Here is a 22965-nt window from a genome sequence, read left to right as displayed (position 1 = left end):
TTAAATTGGATTGGTGCCAATCACCTCACTGCCTTGCTAATTAGAACCTAAAAGATTGTTCACCAATACACTATTGTAGTGAGTAACTAATGGATGATGGAAATAATTAATTGGATTAATTAATTGTTGTGATTAATTTAGAAAGTCTAGAGAAATCATAAAAGCGATAAAGATCGTTTTGGGCTTAAGAAACGTTCGGGTTTAATTGGGCCCATTGGGCCTAAACCCATTGGGCTTTTATTCAAGCATTGGATGACTTGAAATAATAAAAGCCCAAAGCCCAAACAAACAACAAAGAGGCCGGCCACTTTAAGGTGGAAAGGGTGAGATATTTAGTCAAGTGTTGACTAAGTTTTCTTTTGTCTATATAAGGAACTTTATAAGATATTGTTCATTAGGGTTTTTGTGTGGTTAAAAAAACAACAAAGAGGCAAAAGAATATCTCTCTAAAATCACTACAAAGGCCGGCCACCAAAGAAGGTGATTTAGCTAACAATCTTTCACCCTTTTGGTTATTCCTTCATCCTTCTCACTACACTAGTGGGTGAGGATCTTTAGAGGTTTCCTACTTTGGGAACTTGAAGAGAACCTAGGAGCACTCATTGTAACAAAGTGGAGGAGGCAAGGAAGGAAGCTAGGTTCAAGGAGTTCAAGGAACAAAGGGCTTGGAGGTGGTCCATCCTTGGTCTCAAGTCTAGATCAAGAGGTATAAGACTAAACCTTCACTTTGTTCTTTTTCTCTAAAATTTTATTTGATGCATTATATATAAACCTATGAACCTTGAAGGGGATTTGCATGACTATAGCTTTGATAATATGTTATAAATGCTTCCGCTGCTTTCGTATATCAAAATTGTTTTGGATATGCATGATATTCATTTAGAAATCTCATACATGAATCTCATAGTTTTCCCTTCAAGTCTATGGCTAACTTTGGCAAGAAACAGCACCATACCCTAAACATTATTGTTGATCTTACTTCCATACGCATCGATGCCCCTAATGTAGTCAGCGGGAATGGCCATGAGGTAGGCCCTAACTAATTAAGTATTCTAAATTGAGTGTTGTTTCTTGTTACCTGTTGGGGATATGCAAAAATGATAGAAATTTCTACAACAAAGTCAATTTACAAACAATTCAGTGTAAAAATGTCACAGAAAATACAGATTTTCAACTTCCAAGTAAATGGTGATTAATTGATTATGTAGAATGCAATTGCGTACACTGGAACATCCCAAAGAATGTATGGCGCTCGGGGGACAATCAATTGTGGTCCCCTTCGATCGAACACATAAACGAGTTCAGTCTCGCACACATCCAGTTCTCAATTACTCATTGACGCGATCTCATGGTTTTGCAGAATAGAAGGTGATGATCTACACGAATGCATAAAGGTATGGATGAATTCTGATATCATGAATTTTGATCGCATTTTCATTTCTCCATTTAAGTTCCTAAGAGTTTCGATTGCAATTTAATATAATCATTGTATATTAACGTAGTTGACAATGTGCTACATTTGACAGAGCCTAGAGTGGTTGTTAAAGTATGTATGAGAGCATCCTAGCAGGTATGTAATTTTTCAAGAGTTCTATTCACTTTTCTTGATTGAGATCAAATGTATGTTTCTTCCTATACAAGTACAATATTTTTTTTCTTGATCCATATGTTTATGTCCATCCAAATAGAGAGAGGCAACAATTGTTGAGGCTCAAGCATTAGGGGCAGTTCACTCTCAAGGTCCTTTGTTTGGAGGTGTTCAAAGAAATGTGGAGTCTTCTAGTGACAATGTCCTTGTTTGTTGGAGGTCTCTGGATAGTTTGGTATTTCTTTGTATATCTCATCTTTTTGTTGTTAGCTTTAGTTTAGTATACCACTGTAATGTTCGAATCTATGATTTTTTTTTATTTAATTGTTATACTATAGTAAATTTGTAATTTTGTTTATAAATATTATATAATACATTTATTAAACAATATTTTTTTTATTGGAATTTTTTTTATAACGGGCATTTGTCGTGGGCAATTTGTAATCCACAACGCTTATAGTGCACGTGGTGTTAGATCTTAATCTACAACGGGCACAATCTGTGGTTATATTACAATTCTACAATGGGCATAACTCGTGGTAAAATCTGTGACTTTCTATCACATCCAGATTACTAATAGGCATAATGTCCGTGGTGGATTGCAATTTACCACAGGCATCGATCGTGATAGATGAGCTTTTTTTTCTACTAGTGGGACTCATCCTACACGTAGGGCTAAAGGGCCTACCATTATCACGCGGGCCAAGGGCACCTACCCATCACGTGGTAGTACAGTACATGCATGCTCCCTGACTCTGATACCAATTATCAGAGAGACGAGCCAAAGGCCCACTTCTAACAACACTGATATTATCCTCAACTTGGTAATTACTACTTGCATAATTTATCAGATATGAGGTTTTATTACAAAAAATCTCGTTAGTTGGAGTAGGTTTAGCATATTTAAACTCTTCTTTTTACAAAACTACAGAAGATATGAGATATTTAAACACAGGAGAAGATCGGTTTCGTCCCTGAATATTGTTTTCAGTCCTCTTATGTACCTAATTAACACAAGAAATTAGCAAATAGAATGTGATTCCAGTTTCCAACTTAATTCCTTTGGCCAAAATTGAAATGCTTTTAACTTTTCCAGCTTAATTCTTGTGACAGGTTTTGACTAATAAATCCTAGATAGGACGTCTTTATAATAGAAAAAAGCAGAGAAGATAAAATACATGGCCCCCTTCGGACCCAGGATCCTCTCCTGAGCTAAGGATGAGATTCCTCCTCATCAATGAGTGTAGGTCGTTAGATGAAAATTCAACGGTTACAAACAGGGGGGTCCTTTTAAAGTTATAATAATTGTAATCGTTGAATTTTCATCCAACGGCCCACATCCCTTGATGAGGAGGATCCTCATCCTTAGCTCAGAAGAGGATCCTGGTCCGCCCCCTTCTTATCTGCGATCCAAAAGTCAATGTCCTTATGTACATACACACAGAAAAAAGCAGACTCAACGCAATAGACAGGTTGTTCTCTGCGTTTTCCACATATATATATGCCTTTCTTTTGATGAATCACGTCCACATGTTTACCACGCGGTAGACAGGTTGTCCCTACATACTGCTGCTGCATCAAATAATACCATAGATAGGAATTGGATCCTCTCCGAGGGAATGCCTCGGGATCTTACTGATCGGACAACATGGATTGTTGGATTTTGATATAACGGCTACAATTATTATAACTTTTAGAGAGATCCTCTATTTGTAACCGTTGGATCAAAATCTAACGGTCCATATTGTCCAATCAGTAAGATCCCGAGGCATTGCCTCGGAGAGGATCCAATTCCCCATAGATATAACGTAGTCTGATTGCCACACAGTTTGAATAGATGTACGCAAGTCTCATCCACTCTTGTCATTATTTGAGCAATACGTACCTAACTTTTAGGTACATTTATAAAGAACACCAAATACATGGTTCCCCTTCCTTGATATCCAAATGACAATGACTACACACAGAAAAATAAAAAATAAAAAGTAACGACTCTATGGGTTCTCGGCAACTTCCACATGCTAATGCCTTTTGATGAATCAAGTTCACATATGTTTCATGTTTATTCTACTGCTGAGGTCAAATAATACCATAGATATAGTGTGATGCCGGCTAGAAATTGGGTTACTTTATATGCTATAAAATTAAAAGATGAAAGCCGCGATTAATCAACTAAAACAATTGAGTACTTGGTAATTTGTGGGTTAATAAGTTATTTGTTATGGCCATATCTCGAAAGTTCATCTTTTGGATTTTCCAAGCAGTCCAAATTAATATAATTTTGGTTTGACGTGTTAGTTTTGAGCATGTAATACATAGATTTGAAGAGAACAGTGAGATCTACAAGACTTATTGCTATTGTTAAGCTCGGTCAAATTCGTCTAAACAGTGAAAACAAGGATTTAGGGATTTAGGAAAGTTTGATATTTTTAATTAATTTGGGGTTTATTAAGAAAATAAATTTTTTTTTTATAATTTTTTATGATCTAAATAGTCATTTCATGTTAGTGTATATAAATGATCATTTAATAATAAACTGATATGTGCAAGTGACCCTTTACCACATTGATAGAAAAGTATCGTGGCCTTGCATGATGGTGTGGTTTCGAACTCTGTCGATAACTAATCTAACATCTAACTTACTAACGCTATCGCTCGACTAAAAAATAAAGTAACTATAGGTGGTGTACTAATAAAAAAAATCCATAAAGTAATGAAGTAATTTAGTTCAAAACTCAATATAGATATACACAATTTAAATAGATATACCTCAGTGGACCTATTAAATGTTTAGGTGCATATACTACGGCGTTGCGTGTACTCAAAGAACTGTATATATATATATACACACACACACACAAACACATATATCAATTGAGACTACACACGGTGAATATACATCTAGTTCCTCGATATGGCGAATATAAGTATCCAAGTCTTTGCCTTTGCCTTCTTTGCTAGCCTTCTTATCACAACGTCCCAAAGTCATGGCATGCCAATAAAACATGTACCCCTTTTCATTCTTGGGGATTCCATATTTGATGCTGGAAATAATGACTACTTCAACACTACTTCAAAAGCAAATTTTTTTCCATATGGTGAAAACTTCTTTAATCACTCCTCAACGGGGCGATTTTCTAATGGTCGTCTAATTCCAGATTTTATTGGTAAGTTATGTGTAACAATTACAATGGTATGATTCTTTTTTTTTTATATATATATAAAATATTACTACTTGCACATGATGGAATTGTTAAATTTTATTGATGCAGCTGAGTATGCAAAGTTGCCATTGATTCCACCATATCTACAGCCTGGTAATCGTGAATTCAGATATGGTGTAAACTTTGCATCTGCTGGAGCTGGTGCTTTGGTTGAAATTAATCAAGGCTTGGTATGTGACATGTAATTGTGACGCTTTCGAGTAGATCTGGTTAAAAAAAGTAAGGGAAAATTTGAAATAGGTCCAATTTTATAGGAATGGATTTTTATTCAATCGGCAGGAACAAAATTAGGGACGAATAAGCAAAATAAGGTGTATAAACAGAAGTTCTGTTTATACACCTTATTTTGCTTATTCGGGCGGACCAACTAGACTAGTTACGACATCACATTAATAACCTCTACTCGTGTCCTAGCTCGTCTGAGAGCTAAATTTGCCTCAATTGTTTGTCTCTTGCCTTCAGCTTTCCTCACCATGATTGGGAATTGTTTGATCGTCTTTCTCCGAGGAAGAGGCGAAACATAATCAACTTGAATTCGGGATAGCTATTCGAAATCTTAGTGAAAGACTGGATTTGTTATCTCATGTTTGCTTTTCATGAAAAAATACCAATTGAAGCGGAGGGTTTCTTCAAACAACAAGGAGTGGTCTCTATTAGTTATGTTTTTTTTAGGGTGCTTTAAATTTTGGCCCTTACAATTCATGATTCCTAGATAAAAACTCATCTACATATAAACGTCCAACAAAAGCCCAAATTTAAAATATGCAGCCACATTGGAATACTATTGACCTACTAATACAATTTATTTACACCCATGCCACTTTCCCAAATCCCTAAATTTATTCCAAATTAAAAGTTGTAGAAAAAGTGAAATAAAATATATAAATTGTTGTATTGCATTAATTTTATCCATATCATACCAAAAATTTACCTTTTTAGTGATATATATATATAATTTGCATTAATTGGGAAGTAAATTAATTTGTTTCAATTAATAAAAAAAATTATACTAAATCCGTATTATATATTTTGAATTAAATAACACTTCTCTAACTTGTAGGTAAATTATTTTTCATGTATTGTTACATATATTAGGCACGATTTATTGTTGTATAAATATAGGTATGACATATTTTTCAATGTAATACATCAAATTATATTTCTTCTTGTTATGAGTAAATTATTCTCCATGTATTAGTGAAAAAAAGATATTATATTACACACGGGGTATAATTTTTTGTAGGTAAATTATTGGAAATTAATATGTAGGTAGGTAAATTAATTTGTTCCAATTATATAAAAATATATATATTGTCACATCCCAGCCTAGGCCCCCACCATATCCCGGACTCGACTCCACCGTAGCACAATATTATCAGCTTTGGGCCCCGACCACACCCTCACGGTTTTGTTTCTGTGAACTCACACGAAAACTTCTCAGTGGATCACCCATCATGGGATTGCTCTCGTGCTAACTTGCTTAACTTTGGAGTTCCAGAACTCGAAGCCAGTGAGCTCCTAAAATGCCTCGTGCTAGGTAAAGATGGGAATATACATATAAGGCTTACAGGATCCACTCCCCTGGGCGATGTGGGATGTCACATATATACTACACCTAGATTATATATATATATATATTTTTTTTTTTTTTTTTTTTTTTTGAGAAAACCTAGATTATATATTTTGAATCAAATAACATTTTTGTATACATGGTAGGTAAATTATTTTTTATGTATTATTACATATATTAGCCTATTAGGGACGGTTTTTGGTAAAAATATATAAAGTAATATGTATATGATTGTTTGTAGGTAAAAGATAAAATCAAAAAGCATGATCCAATTCCTAAGTTTATGAAATATTTTGTTGTTGGTATACAATATTTTGCATAATTGGAAATTAACATTTCAAATAGTAAGTAAGTAAATTAATATGGTCTAATTATATAAATACACACACACACACACACATATATATACATATTTTGAATCAAATAACATTTTTGTACATGGTACGTAAATTACTTTTTTTTTATGTATTATTACATATATTAGGTTTTTCTTTTTGTAAAGATATATATATATATATATATATATATATATAAACTCATAATGTCAGATACATAGAATTAAGCCAACAATTCTCATATTTGATATTAATATGCAATGAATTTTTTAATATTAATGTCTTATTTTTCTTTTTGCAAAATCATTAACTCTCTCCTTACAATCTGCATAGAATTAATTGTGCACATCAAGTATGCAATAGGAGTATTTTAGGCATCTAAAAATGTAAAATGTGTAAAGTAATATGTAATTAATGAATTCACTTAGGTGGATCCTAGTCACTAGGTTTTTTTGAGTAAAAAAATTATGTTGGGTTTTATATGGGAAAATTTGAATTTGAGGGTTAAAGTCATATTTTTAGTTTTTTGTTATTATTGATATTAGAGAGATATATTTTCTCTATTTTTCTTGTTCTAACGATGCCACTTTGAGCCCTCTTGTTTCCATCTTCTTCTTGAAGTTCCAATTTTTCCTTCTTTGAGTTTACAAGAATGAAGCCCCGTGCTTTCTTCTTCTTAATGCCCTTTCCTTCATAAATCGTTCAAAAATCACTTTGGTATCTTGAACACTGTTCTTTAATGAATCTTTCAAGTTTTGTACTAGTTGCTTGTCTTTCTTTCGCGTTTTTGCACACTATCCCTTGGGGAGCAACTCGACCATCCCCCACCTAGATTAGCCACCACTGCCACTGCCAACCACCCCAGACCACCATCGCCACCACCACTCCCACCACCAACGCCGCCACCATTTTCACCACCTCTGCCAGTGCCTCAACTTAGTCGCCACAGCCAACATACCCACCACCATTGCTACCTATACACCTCCACCAGCCCACCACTGCCTCCACCACTCCCACCACCAATGCGCCAACAAAACCCTCACCGCCACCACCACATTCACCAGCTCTGCCAGTGCCTGAACTTAGTCGCCACAGCCAACATTCCCACCACCATTTCTACCTATACAACTCCACCAGCCTACCACTGCAGCCACCACCACCGTCACCCGCACCAATACCCCTACCATCCCCCCACTGACCCTCCACCCACTGTTTCCATTACCGCAACTCCTAACCACCATCGTCGTGGTCACCACGCACCACCATAAACGCAACTCTTCTTTTTTGCTAAAATGTCCAGTACATAAAATTTTGAACATCCTATCCATTTTAGTCATTGTATCCAGCTAACTTTACATTAAAATTTACTAGACGATGCGACATTCCTTCTCCCACTGATAACCCTCTTAAAAATATTTACTTTATAGCTTATTATTCTTAAAGCACCACAATTCATAAAAATAAAATCCCATATTACATAGGTCATATGAGAATTATTACATTTATTTTACATATATATCATACATCAAATATTTCTCTTTACAATGGAATTCATTGTTCTGTAACCTCCTTTCAGGTGATAGACCTTCCTTCTCAACTCTCAAATTTAGAAAGCGTTAGAAAGTCATTGAGACAGGAACTAGGGCATGATGAAGCCACAACTCTGCTATCAAGAGCTGTTTACTTGTTTGCCTTCGGAAGCAACGATTACATTGTCCCTTTTGAGAAAAATTCCAGTGTGCTTCGTTCCTACTCCCCTGAGAAATATGTAGGACTGGTGATAGGCAACATAACTTCAGCGATCAAGGTAAATTTTAATACAGTTAATTTGACAAGATATATTTTTCCTATATAAGTATTAATATTTTAGAATTTTGATGTGTTAGGAAATATACAGGAATGGAGGAAGAAATTTTGGGTTTCTTGGCATGTGGCCTGCTGCTTGTATTCCATACGGAAGAGCACTTGAAAATAAAAATGGTGCTTGCTTTGAGGAAATTACACCATATGTGGTACTCCACGATAAAGCACTTCTCAAAACCCTGCAAAAGCTAGAGAATGAACTCAAGGGATTTCGATACTCACTCATTGAAGCTTATGAGTTTCTGAAACGCAGAATAGATCACCCTTCCAAATATGGTATATACAACAATGTTCATAATCTTTTGCAAAAGTTGTTATTGCAACTCTAAAAGGCGATCATGCACTGCTACCTTATAATACACAAGGAGAAATAGCACTTAAGAAGTGCATGACGACTTTTTCAAAGTGCTATTATGTGTATATATATATGCACGGTTTACTCTGATATTTCATTCATAATTTCATATTATTAATCAATAAATTGTGGTATTGTACTTGGCAAAGGTTTTGTGGAAGGAAAGGCAGCATGCTGCGGCAGTGGTCCATATCGAGGACATTTGAGCTGTGGAGTGAAGGGAGGTTACTCTTTATGTCACAATGTTAGTGAATATGTCTTCTTTGATCCTTTTCATCCAACTGAAAGGGCATACGAGCAGCTTGCCAAGCAATTCTGGATTGGGACTCCGAATTCCACTGTGGGTTACAATCTGAAAACACTATTTGAAACTAATTAAGTATTAAGCACAGTATAAACTTTATATATAAATCTAAATAAACACGTGTTGTAAAAGTGTTTGTCTGAATTTGAATGATCAGACTACATCTTCATTAATTCGGACAAATGCTTTGTATTAGTTCAAAGATAATAATGTTCCTTGTGATTAAAATATTTTATTTTTTATTTTGTTTCACCCTCCCTTTTTTCGTTCAACTATATAGCATGTCAACATAGACATCTTGCTTATATTTTGGTGTCGTATCAGAAGATTGACAAAATAAAATACAATGTATTGTGAAGGATTCTATTATGTGTTCACTAATCCTTTTATGATAAACTCTATACTTGCTAGGCTTCGAAGTTAATTAACTGAGTTGAGGACTATATTGATATTGATTAGTACTAAGTCGCTAGACCGACTCTTAAAGATCTGACATCTAGTTAGTCAAATTAGGAAATCAGCTATAAATTATGTGCAAATGGTTTTTTTTTTAATACCTAGCTGAAGGTGCTTTGATTTTCCAGATAAGTCTTCCAACTCAATTTAGCCATTTTAAGGCTGTAGAGAAGTCACTCATTCATAAGCTGGGTGAGGAAAAAAGCCAAGAAGTTGCTGTTAAAAGCTGTTTACTTGTTCACATTGTAGGCAATGAATAATTTACCTTCTCTTCCTAAAACCCAAATGCTTCTTAATGGACTTTCTTGGATACTCTAGAGTATCGAGTATTTGAGGTATTTTAACCATTAGATTTTTGTTTAAATTTAACAATCAAGATCTAGCTGTTAAAATACCCAGAATACTGGGTACTCAAGAACACCCAAGAATTTGTGTGCTTCTCCGAACCACAAAAGGCAATGTAGCAACTGTGATCACAAACTTGACTAATATAAATTGGATTTTGATAGTCCATGTTTAATATTTTGGCTTGAACTAAATGAACCGAACTTTATTGTATAGGAAATATATAATTAGGAGGAAGGAAATTGCATTTCGGAACGTTGGACCTTTGGGCTGCAAACCTAAAATCAAAACAGGAAATCCTGAACTGGCCCAACTGGGTAGTGACTGCTGAAGAACAATCCACACTTGCCAGACTACACAATAGAACTCTGTCTATTGCTCTAAAGAATTTAGAGACCAAATTACCAGGAGTCAAAGTATTTAATATTTGATTATAACCCTTCCAAATATGGTACGCTCTTACCATTATATTAAACAGAAATGTTCCCCCCCCCCCCCCCCAAGGCTGAATATAGATGATGGACTAGTTTTAACTCTCTTTGAAATATGTAGTTCAGAGATTCATAGTCTGACAACATAAGTTTGGCTAGAAATTCCTTTTAGAATTTTATGATTTCTTTCATGGTTTTAAATTTACTTTTGGCTATTGGATTGTGAGGTTTCAAGGATGGTAGATCTGCTTGTTGTGGCAGTGGAGGATATAGAGGATCTGGTTGTGGTTGAGGAGAAACTGAAGCAGAAACATATGAATTATGCAGCAATCATGGTGGTCATGCCACTGAATGGACCAACTACCAATTAGCTGAGTTAATATGGAGTGGACCACAAATGTCACAGGGGTTTACTGTCAAATATTGAACCTTTGTAATGTGATATCATATCAATCTAGCATCAACATTGATATTTTTTAGGATTTAGTTGAAGCTGTCATTTTAAGGAACTTGCCCTCTTTTTCTTTAGAAATAATCAGTTTTTAGTGTAAGCTTGGTAAAGCATTGTTGGCTATGTCTTTAACTGCTTAATTTTGGGCTAATGCTCTAACACGATGTTAAAAGTCTTTCGTAATAGGGCTTGAGTTTGTCTTCTGGTTGCAGGGTGCACGGATTCTTCACTCTCTATCTACCTCAATTATAGAAATCAGAGTGTGAAGAATAATCAAACTATGAAGTTCACGGATATTATTTTATCAATGGAAAAAACAAAACAAAAATATTGTCGAGACAGCCACAAGTTGAGAATTACATTTTGAATTACAAGCTATATTTATAGAGATCTAGACTTAAGAAATTCTTTTATGTAAATTATCAAAATAACCTAATTATAAAATAAACATAAAGTACTAATATTTTTCATAGCAGGTAATGGAAGGAATAAGCTTGATATATACATTGGTGGATCATTTTCAAGGGAACTAAAAATTTTGGTTAATATAAAAGAAATTTTTTTTATTGGAAACTGTTAATATAAAAGATTATTTGCCTACACTAATGATTCAAATTTATTTTTACGCAATAGTTAAATGTTTTATTTTTAATGTGTGCTAGGGAGCAAAGATTTAACAATGTGAAAATCGTTTTATGCATCAAATGGAACCTCAGAACTCTTGAAATGAACCCAAGACAGGACCACATATGGATATGTATGGTTACAGGGAATAGGATTTTATTCGGATTCTTTTTGTGAAGATCTCGGAGATCATTTTATTGTGTCCGTTTATTGTCTATTGTATGGTATTAAATTATTTTGAATTTTTTTTATTTAGATTTGAACACAAACAATTTCTGATGAAAACTAACCGTACAATGTAAGATAAATTGACACAATAAAATAATCACCGGGATCCTCACAAAAAGAATTAGAAGAGGATCATCATCCATGGTTACAGAACTACTGAGTGAAAAAGACAACATGTGCTCCCACATAAATATGTGCTTCAAAATCAAACACTGAACCCTCCCACTAAGTGAAGAAGACAACATGTGCTCCCACAGAAATGTGCTTCAAAATCAAACACTGAACCAGTGAACCCTCCTATGATATTCTACAACTTTTTCTTCTTAATTAGACAAACATGTGAGGGCAGTGTCTCCCCTATGTCAGGTCAACATTTTTCTTAAAATATGTGGTTTTTATTTGATTAAGCTCTTACAGAGTCTAACTATAATGTTACGCACCACTCAATATGCATAATTTAATCGTTGCAAGGATTTATTAGATTCAAATATACAAGATTTAACCGTTAATTTTTTAGTATACTCAGTAGTACGTACTTCAAAAAAAAGATTACATATATCATTTATAATGTATTAAAATCTTATTTAATATTAATCAGTTCTCTGTGTTAAGCATCTGTGGTCCGGTACTGTCACAGTTTTTCAAGGGTTAAAGTTATCTGGCCAAGCTCAGAAATTTTCATCCCGAAACTTGCAGGCTTGCAGCTACATATACACCGAAGATTAAATTAAGCCAGAATTGATCTGCCCCATATAAAGGCCTTTTTACTGTCATGAAAGTGTCAAACCCTACAAAGGAAGTTGATCTCACGAGTGCACTTATCAATTTCTTACACGGTTTGTTAATTTGACACAAAAATAACGAATATTGGATCAAGACATCAACTAATCAGGTCATTCGTTAATAAAAGGTTCTTAACAAGTATCCACTGGTAACCCGTTTTAACTTGTTTAAAAAAAAAAATTTGTTTGATAACTTTTAAGAGAGTGATATTCACACAACCAAAATTACTACCCACACACTTTTTTAGTTTTTTTAATACTTTTCTGATATTCTACACACCCCTGTTACTTGATCTTCAGTAAATGCCATGCCTTTTCACTCTGGGGTGTGATATTATTTTATTTTTAGATTTTACACTTCCCAAATAATCACACTCCAAACTCCCTCTTCAATTTTCTTCGATGTTCTTCTTTGTTTACTGGCCAGAAATTCGACAATAAAACGGTTGGATCGGAGGGCGCGTTACCCGTTTCTTCGATCTTCTTGTTTTGGATACTTCGGGCATCTAGGTTCTTGGCGCCAAGAGCAGCACAATCTGCTGAATGTGCTAAACGGTTGGATCGGAGGGCGTTACCCGTAAAAATATGAAGATGATATCAACGATATAAACCTTTTATCTTTCAGTAACCGTTAAAATGTCATGTATTTAAAAATAAAATTCTGGAGAAAAAAAAAAAGAAATTTGGTAAGAAGAATAAAGCGTAAACGTAAACGACAATTGACTGTTAAATATAAATCTGTAATTTATGGATTATGGTGTGGAGTTAACTCCTTCATGAAAGTTGTAGAGCTTGTTATTACGAACGTTTGTATTATTATTATTTTTTATTTTTTACATTTTACATTTTTCACACTTGTATATTAATTAATATGAATTTTTATTACTTTTGCACTCAAACAAAAAAAAATATTCCTGAGGTTTGGAGGGTTTTAAAAGTTGATGCAATCACGAGCATTTTTATACTATTTTTTTGGGAGACTTTGGATGCGGTCCTTAGCTATGAATATTCTTTGACTAAAACCTTGTTGGTTTTCAATTTTTGATCCAAGTCCCTGAAATTAATGTGATAATTTATTTCTATGTACGTTACTATATTTTTTTAAATTAAAAATTGAAATTTATAGTTATTTATATTAATGAGATTTTAAATAAAAAACCATAATTTGTGGGCTTAAAAATATTAAAATATAAACATACTATTGTGTGTGTGTGTGTAAACATGGGTACATTCATAAAAAATTAACCAACAAATTATTGTATCAAAACATGGGTACATTCTTCAAAATCACAAAAAAAAAAAAAAAAAAGATATAGTAGAGAATGCTTTGAATGATGATATATTCTTCTCAATAAGAGGAACTTATAGGTGTATAACCCTAACATAAAAGGAAAGAAAACTAATTACATGGGATTACATATCAATTAGGGATCCTACCTAAAATACAAAAGTCAACACTCCCCCTCAAGTTGGTGCATATATGTCGCCCATGCCCAACTTGTGTAAGAAACTTGAAAACTTGTGACTCGAAACAACTTTTGTGAGGATATCTGTCAACTGATCTTCTGTTCTTATCGCCAGTACTTTAATTATTTTCCCTTCCAATTTTTCTTTGATGAAGAATCGATCAACTTCAACATGCTTTGTTCTATCATGTTGTACCGGATTATGTGCAATGTCACAAGCAGCTTTATTATCACAAAATAATTTCATGGGTTGATCATGTTGTATACCCAAATCACTTAACAGAAGCTTAAGCTACAAAATTTCACAAATCCCCAAAACCATACCTCTGTATTCTGCTTCTGCACTGGAACGGGCAACCACATTCTGTTTCTTACTTCTCCATGTAACCAAGTTACCCCCAACAAACGTAAAGTAACCTGATGTTGAGCGTCTATCATCAATGGAACCTGCCCAGTCTGCATCAGTATAACCTTTAACACTAAAGTGATTATTCCTCTTAAACAAAATTCCTTTGCCCAGACTTCCCTTCAAATATCGCAATATTCTCATCACGGCATTCATATGTTGTTCTCCAGGATCATGCATGTATTGACTCATTATACTCAAGGCATAAGCAAGGTCCGGTCTTGTGTGTGCCAAATACATCAAACTGCCTACTAACCTTTGGTATCTTCCTTTGTCAACTGGTACTTGATCAGGATCAACACTAAGGTTCAATCCTTCTTCTAATGGTGTAGCTACTGGCGGACAAGCTGACATGCCAGTTTCGTGCAACAAATCAATAATATACTTCCTCTAAGACAAGAAAATTCTAGAACTGCTTCTCGACACTTCAATCCCTAAAAAATATTTCAGGGATCCAAGGTCCTTCATTTCAAATTCTGTAGACAGGTATCTTTGCAAAGCCGCATGTTCTTCCAGATCATTACCTGTTACCACCATATCGTCTACATACACAATAAGTGCAGTAAGCTTCCTATTCTGTCTTTTCAGGAACAAAGTATGATCAGAGTTACTTTGTCTGTAACCAAATGCTCTGATAGATTTTGTGAATTTTTTGAACCATGCTCGAGGAGACTGCTTCAAGCCATACAAGGATTTCTTCAACCTGCACACTTTTCTTTTCTGTCAAGTCTCCATGCAAGAAGGCGTTCTTCACATCGAACTGTTGTAAGGGCCAATTAAGATTTGCAGCTAAGGACAACAAAACACGAACTGTGTTGGTCTTAGCTACAGGTGCAAATGTATCTGTGTAGTCGATTCCATATTTTTGAGTGTATCCTTTTGCTACCAGTCTTGTCTTGAAACGATCCACCGTCTCATCTGCTTTGTATTTCACAGTATAGACCCATTTGCATCTCACAGGTTTCTTGCCAGCTGGCAAATCTGTGATCTCCCAGGTAGCATTCTTATTCAAAGACTTCAACTCTTCATTCATTGCTACTTGCCAACATGGATCAGTTAAAGCCTCATGCACACTGTTAGGAATAGATATAGTAGATAATTGATGCATAAATGACTTATTTGATTCTGACAGGTGACTGGTAGACACATAATTACATAACGCGTATAACACATTAGACTCAGGGTTGGGCTTACTCACCGGATACCTAGTTTTGCATTTAGGGTCGGCTTCATAAGTAAGTTTAGGAATACCTCGGTTGAAGCGATCAGGGAGACGACGTGGTGGTGGTGCATCCGGGATCGAAGACGATTGATTATGGTTATTAGGACTCAAGATCGACTGTGAGGTAGCTGGCGACACAGGGCTGTCCGGTGGTGAGGAAACTGGCAGTGAGCTATCAGGCAGTGAGTTATCTGGCGATGTCGACTCGTCCCTTTCAAGGTGTTCAACATTATTTCCATGTGAATGATCACCACTTGTCTCCAAGACATTATCACTTAATTCCAATTCATTCACATCATTATTTTCGTGTGAATGATCACCACTTATTTTCAAGACATCACCACTTAAATCCAAATCATTCACTCTATCTATATCTGGAATAGTATAATCAAGAGTTTGAATTTCTTTCTTATTCTCCCCCTGAAGTGAAGACTCAGGATTGGCAAAGTACATATCATTCTCATGAAACGCAACATCCACAGTGACAAACAACTTATTCGTCGTTGGTGATAACAACGGTATCTTTTCTACTTTGATGCATACCCCACAAACACACATCGTAAGGCTCGAGGTTCAAGCTTACTTCGCTGTTGTTTATGAAGATGAACGAATGCCACACAACCAAACACATGAGGTGGAAGATTAGGGACTGCATGAGCATCAACATGTGAAGAAAGTGCCTGAAGGGGTGTTTGAAAATCAACCGATCGGGATGGAACACGATTAATGAGATACGCAGCTGAGGTGAGAGCTTCTCCCCAATAGGATAACGGGAGACGAACCTCGAGTAAAGAAGCACGAACAACCTCCAGAAGCTGATGGTTCTTGCATTCGGCAACCCCATTTTGTTATGGAGTATATGGACATGTAGTTTGATGAACAATCCCATGATGATCAAGAAAGGCACAAAGTTCAGAGTTAACATATTCGCCACCATTATCACTCCTGAGAACCTGTATTTGTGACTTATATTGTACTTGTACCATTTTGTAAAACTGTTGAAACAAAGAAGTAACTTCACCTTTGGATTTCATCAAACAAACCCAACTCATACGTGTGCAATCATCAATAAAAGTAACGAACCAATGAGCACCATTAAATGTAGCAGTTTTAGATGGACCCCAAACATCAAAATGAATTATCATAAATGGAACAGAACTTTTATTCAAACTGGATGGAAACGAAGCACGATGACTTTTAGCTAGTTCACAAACACCACATTTAAAGCTAGAAACATCATGTTTAACAAATAGGCTAGGAAACAACATCTGTAGATAGCCAAAAGAAGCATGTCCAAGTCGACGATGCCACAACCAAACCTCCGAAGCTTTATTCCTATCCCCTATATTTCCGTCCACTGCAAGAGCTTGAGTCAACATTCGAGAACTGTTTGATGTCAGCTCTAAGTAGTAAAGCTTCCCTTTCCTAATACCATAATCAATCGTCTTGCGAGTCCGAATGTCCTTAAAAACACAAAAAGAAGGCCAAAAAATCACAAGACAATGCAGGACGACAATTATTTGAGCAACAGATAATAAATTATAGTCAAGAGAAGGCACAACAAGTACGGTATCAAGACTAAGGGTATCTGAAAGGGAGACGGTTCCTTCCCCGATAACAGGGGAAAGATTACCATTGGCGACACTGACGACAGTTTTGGTGGATGGTTTTAGGGTTTCTACCTGTCTAGAATCACAAGTCATATGTTCAGTAGCACCAGAATCAATTATCCATGTATTATTCGTAACAGAGGTAGAAACGTGGAAAGCCTTACCATCATTACCTATATCATTAAGACAGGTCGACATTTTCTCGGCTATGTGTTCAGAATGGATCTTAGCTTCGGTAATCGAGGCCATTCCCAAATAGTTATAATTAGTCCACAAGTCCTTGATTGATGTAGCCTAGACCTCCAAGCAAGCTGAGCCTAAGAAACCAATTAGTATGGGCCAACAAGGTAGCCCACCAACCACAAAACAAAAGAAAGAGAGCAATATATAAAGCAAAGCTGATCTATATATTTTTTTCTCTTTTTTTTTCTTCCCTTTTTGTTTTTTCTTTAATACAATACAAAACTTAAATACAAAACTGGTACGAGTCTGTAGTCTTGAAGTAGCAGGGGTTGTCTGGGTTTTCTGATTTGCAGCAGCGATTCTCAGATGAGTTCGCAAGTCAGGCTCTCCAACGTGATGTGGATGAGTCAACAAATTTCTTCGGGCAAGTTTCAACGGATTTCGAACAACAGTATAGCTGATTCACAGTTTCTTGGACAACAACAACGCAAGGTTGCTCGCTGCGCTTGGTTGAGCACAGCAACGACTACGCAAATTGGTCGCTCGCTGTGATTTCTTCAGAGGGGCAGCAACGGCACAACAGCCGCTCGCTGATCAGAGGCACAGTGCTACTGGAGCGGAGGATTGCCTTTTTCTAGATGATGTGCTGAACAACTCAGCACCGCGGGGAATCAATGGTGGTATCACGTGATACCAGTTAGGGTTTTTCTGGCTCTGGTACCAAGTAGAGAATGCTTTGAATAATGATATATTCTTCTCAATAAGAGGAACTTATAGGTGTATAACCTTAACATAAAAGGAAAGAAAACTAATTACATGGGATTACATATCAATTAGGGATCCTACCTAAAATACAAAAGTCAACAGATATTAGGCTTAATAAAATTAGTAAATTTCTTCGATTAAACTTAACATGGATACATTCTCAAATCAAAGTAAAAAGAATGTACCCATATAAGTTTAAAAATGGATTAGAAAAAAATTGAATATATTTTATATAAAAAGGGTACATTTTACATATAACAAATTGATATATTTAAAAATGAGTACATTTTAAGATTAAAATTTTGAAAAAAATTACATAAATGGTACATTGTCACATCCCAGCCCAGACCCCCACCACATCCATGGCTCGACTCCGCCGTAGCACGATATTATCCTCTTTGGGCCCTGACCACGCCCTCACGGTTTTGTTTCTAGGAACTCACACGAGAATTTCACAGTGGGTCACCCATCATGGGATTGCTCTCGCGCGAACTCGCTTAACTTCGAAGTTCCGATAGAACCCAAAGCCAGTGAGCTCCCAAAAGGCCTCGTGCTAGGTAGAGATGAGAATATACTTACAGGATCCACATCCCCGAGTAATGTGGGATGTTACATATATATAATTAGCATGGGTACATTTAGCAAAATTAAAAATGGATACAAATACAAATAAAACTTGATAAAATATGGGCACAAAAAAAATTAATATATGGGTACAAATTAAAACTGAAAAGATAATTGGTACAAATTTAAAAAGGGGTTGGAAATTGAAAAAGGGTACAAACTAAAAATAAAAATATATGATAAAAAATTTAGCCATATATATAAATATACTAATTGTAACATTTTTAACATTAAGTGAATATATTTAGAAATAAAAAATATTTTATTATTGAAATAATTAATAATGCTATTAATACCAAGGACCTTGATCAAAAAATGAAAAGGAATAAGGTTTTAATCAAAGGAGTAGCAAAATGAAGGATGAGAATCTAATTTCTCCTCTCTTTTTTCCACATTTTTCGTACCTGTACATTAATTATCATGCTTTTTTTATTTATTTTAAACTTTTCTAAAAACATTGTTCATGAGAGTTTGGAGGTTTTAAAAACTCAAACAGTAGTGTACCCATTGTCAAAGCGTAGAAGATGTGATCACGAGCGTTTACACATTCTTTCACACTTTTCGCACTTGCAAAAGTAGTTATTATGAAGTTTTTGATGTGCTTTGGTATTTTGTGGGAAAATCAAATTACATTAAAAAAATTCATAGTGATTTCATCCTCTACGCTTTGATGATGGGTACACCGTCGTTTGGATTTTTAAAACCCTCTCAACCCTCGTGAACAATGTGTTTAGGTGGAGTTGAAAATTTGAAACAATTCATAATAATTAATTTACAAGTGTGAAAAATGTAAAAAAATATGCCAATAGTCGTGATTGCATCCTCTTCGCCTTGACTTTGGTTACATCATCGTTTGAATTTTTAGAGTTTTGGGAGTGTAGGTACTAATTTAGTGACAACGTGGTATGTAGATACTAATGTAGTATGACGTTTTTCATTTGATAATTTATTGAAGTGAAATCAATTTTCTTTAATGGGTAATGAGTTAGGTTATATTACGCGTTAATTTTAACGGATATTACACGTTCATTTTAACAGGTTTGACATGACACTCCGTTAAGATATCGTGTATGTCACGAAAATGACACGAACATAGTAGACACGAAACTATCACCAGGTCTACGTACATGTAAGAAAACCAAGAAACTAATTCATTCGAGAAGTTTTCGATGTAACTATCACAAGACTAGAACACTATGTATTGTTACAATTCACTCGTGTTATGACAGATCATCATATACTCTAAAATAAATTCGTTGATACCTTTTTTTTACCTTTCAAACATTTATCTCAATTTCCGACCGTCAGATCAAATGAATTGAAGATAAAAAGGCAGAAATTAACAAATAGTATATGAAAGACAAAAATAAATGTGTGGATAGTATCATTCTTTTAAAAAGGATATTGAGCTTGTTTATAAATTAAACTTTTCCCATCGATACCTGATAAATTAATTAGTCACTCAACTTGCTACTCTAATTTGGGTCATAAGTTAGTGCATGGATTTAAACAGCTCCACATTTCCACGATATATTTGTTTAATATCATTTTCAAGTTATTAAAAGCCAAACGTGATTATATATAAACCGTCTTATAATTAGAGCAACTCGAGCCCTCCACCAAGGCTATTCATTATTTAATACATCCAGTGAACAGTAATTACCCTTAAATAACAGTAATTGTCGTGGCAATTGTCTTTTGCATCTCCACCCCTGCATTGAATAGCCCTGCAATTGGCAATAATTTTTTTTATTTATAAAATAATACATAATAATTTTATTTGTAATTTCGGATAAGATTTTTAATCGTTCTCATTGCGCCACGTGTCATTATCCGAAAAGCCAATAGCAATAAAATATTTGTATATTTTTATTTATAAAATAATTCAAAATAATTTTATTTGTAATTTTAGATAAGATTTTTAATCATTTTAGTTGCACCACGTGTCATTATCTGCAAAGACAATTATTGGTGATGGATTTCCGATAAAAAAATTAATCATTGTCGTTGCGCCACGTGTCATTATCTGAAAAAACAATTATTGGTGATGGATTTCCAATAAAAATTTTAATCAATCACATCGTGCTATGTGTCATAATCCGATTACAATCTTTGAGGCTAGATTTCCACCAGATTTTTAACGAATGACAGCATGCCACGTGGCATTATCTACAACCTAATTCTTTCTGAATCCTTCATATATTCCACCATCCATCCTCAAAAATCTCACACCAATTTTCTCAAAATCTTTATCATTATTTATAGTTTATGTTTCTTTCTTCACCAAAATCTCTATCATTATTCATAGTTTCTGCTTCCTTTTTACAATCTCTTCTTCTTCTTCGTCTTCTTCTTCAAAGATGATGTGGGAAATCAATCAAGAAGAGGAAGAATTATTTAATCAATCGGAAGAAATGTTCAATGCCGAGTCAAATTAGGGCTCATCTGTGTTGTTAGTGTTTTTTTTTTTTGACGAGTCAAATTGCATAAGAAATCCATATTAGTGGTAGGTAGAGTAAATGGTGTAAAATCAATTAATTTTTGCTATCACAAAACATCAGTCTCATGTCAATTAAGAAAATAATGGCAGGTCCATCTTTTATATTTTTGTTAAATCCAAAGGCTTTGGAAATTTGGATGCGTCTGCAAAGTCTAAGCTCAATAAATAGCCCTAAATTGACATTTCTCAGTTCTTTTGCTACAATGATTTTTCCTATTTACTGTTATTTAATTTTCTTTTGGATTTGTCTTTTGATTTAGGGTTAATTTCAGTTTACCACCCTCAAATTTCGTGGGTTTCAATATTTAGTACATGAAATTTTTTTCGTTACAGAGTCATACTTAAAGTGTTAAATTTGTATCAGTCTCATACATCCGTTAGTCTGGCTGTTAAGTCACGTGTCTATATGGGGCCTACGTGAATATTAAAAAAATTAAAAAGTAAGAATATTCTTTTTCCTTCCTCCTCCTTTCTTCATCTGTCTTTATCTCTCTCCCTCTTCTGGGAAAAAGCCCACCAGCCGCCAACCTTTCTCCATCGACCCAACCCCGTGAGCCGCCGGAAATGGGGCCAATCGGAGACCGAGAGAGAAAAATGAGAGCCTCGCGATCCCCATTTTCTCTAAGCGACGTCAAAACAGTAAAACCCCTATTTTCTTTTTGGATAAGCAACCAAACAGAAACGAGAAAGAGAGGGAAAATCGAGAAATTAACTTTGGAAGAAGACCATCCACGTTGGGCAGTAGCTACATTCTTCCCAGTTTTCCTCCTCTTCAAGCAAACACTAACCCCTTTCCTAGTAGAGAAATTAACCTTTGATTTATCTTAAAAAGGAAAATCGCTAAAGTAAGGTAATAGTCCTACCCTATTAGCCTTGAATTCGATCAAACAATTAAAGGGAGAGAGAGATACCATCTCATGAACAAGGGAAATGAAGCATGAGTGATTCGCTCTCCACCTTTCCTCATCCTTCTCAGCTTCAGCATCAACACATTTCTTCTCCTTCGACCCGGTTCTCTTCTTCAACGGGAACCGGTTACCACTCTCGACTCGACCCGACCTGACGCCGCCTTGCTCGAAAACCTAAAGATCGTCTCTTCTCGTTGCTCCTCGAAGTCGCTGATCTCCCACGGAGCCAGTAGCGGATCGGCGTTTTGGAGATAGCGAATCGCCGTCTCGATCGCTGAACAGTCTTGATCTTGGAGGCCTTGGTGACGGCGACGGGTTTGGGGGTTTCGAATACGGCGACGATCTGATGGGAGGAATTGGGTGAAGAGGGTGGAGGAGAGAGAAGGGAGGGGAGGTGAAGAGGGTGGGGGTGGGTAGGGTATAGAGGAGAGAAGGGAGGGAGCAGGGCAGATATGTGGGTGTGCGGGGAGGATGGGTGCAGGGAAGAGAGGGAGAAGGAGGGAGAGGGTTTGGGAAGGGTGAGGTAGGACGCCCAGAATTTTTTATTTTTGATTTTTTGATTTTTATTAATTTTTTTTATTTTTTTTAATTTTTTAATATTCACGTGGGTCTCGTATTGACACGTAGCGTCCAGTTATTGTTCAGTAGGTCACCACGTCATCAGTTAACTGATACGGTAGAATTCCCCTAATTCCAAAATAAATTACAGTCACACAGATAGTATT

The 22965-nt window shown here is 35.4% G+C and overlaps 1 protein-coding gene and 1 long non-coding RNA gene across 2 annotated transcripts; one reads left to right on the top strand and one right to left on the bottom strand.

Moving 5' to 3' along the window:
• The first annotated feature begins 4458 nt into the window (after positions 1-4458).
• LOC103430997 (GDSL esterase/lipase 1-like) lies at positions 4459-9603 on the top strand. The gene is made up of 5 exons (XM_029097832.2): positions 4459-4755; positions 4861-4982; positions 8294-8524; positions 8604-8856; positions 9085-9603. Exons 1-5 carry the CDS (start codon positions 4503-4505, stop codon positions 9312-9314), a joined length of 1089 nt encoding a protein of 362 aa, XP_028953665.2. The 5' UTR covers positions 4459-4502; the 3' UTR covers positions 9315-9603.
• Positions 9604-21670: 12067 nt separating this feature from the next.
• Positions 21671-22965, bottom strand: LOC139193658 (uncharacterized). Its single transcript, XR_011578010.1, has 2 exons — positions 22244-22965; positions 21671-22127 (listed from the first exon to the last, which is right to left on the bottom strand). It is a non-coding gene; the product is annotated as an uncharacterized lncRNA (long non-coding RNA).

Source organism: Malus domestica, chromosome 17, assembly GCF_042453785.1.
Source record: "Malus domestica chromosome 17, GDT2T_hap1".
NCBI classification, from domain to species: domain Eukaryota; kingdom Viridiplantae; phylum Streptophyta; class Magnoliopsida; order Rosales; family Rosaceae; genus Malus; species Malus domestica.
The sequence above is the reverse complement of the archived record's forward strand: the minus strand, read 5'-3'. Positions and strand labels throughout refer to the sequence as shown.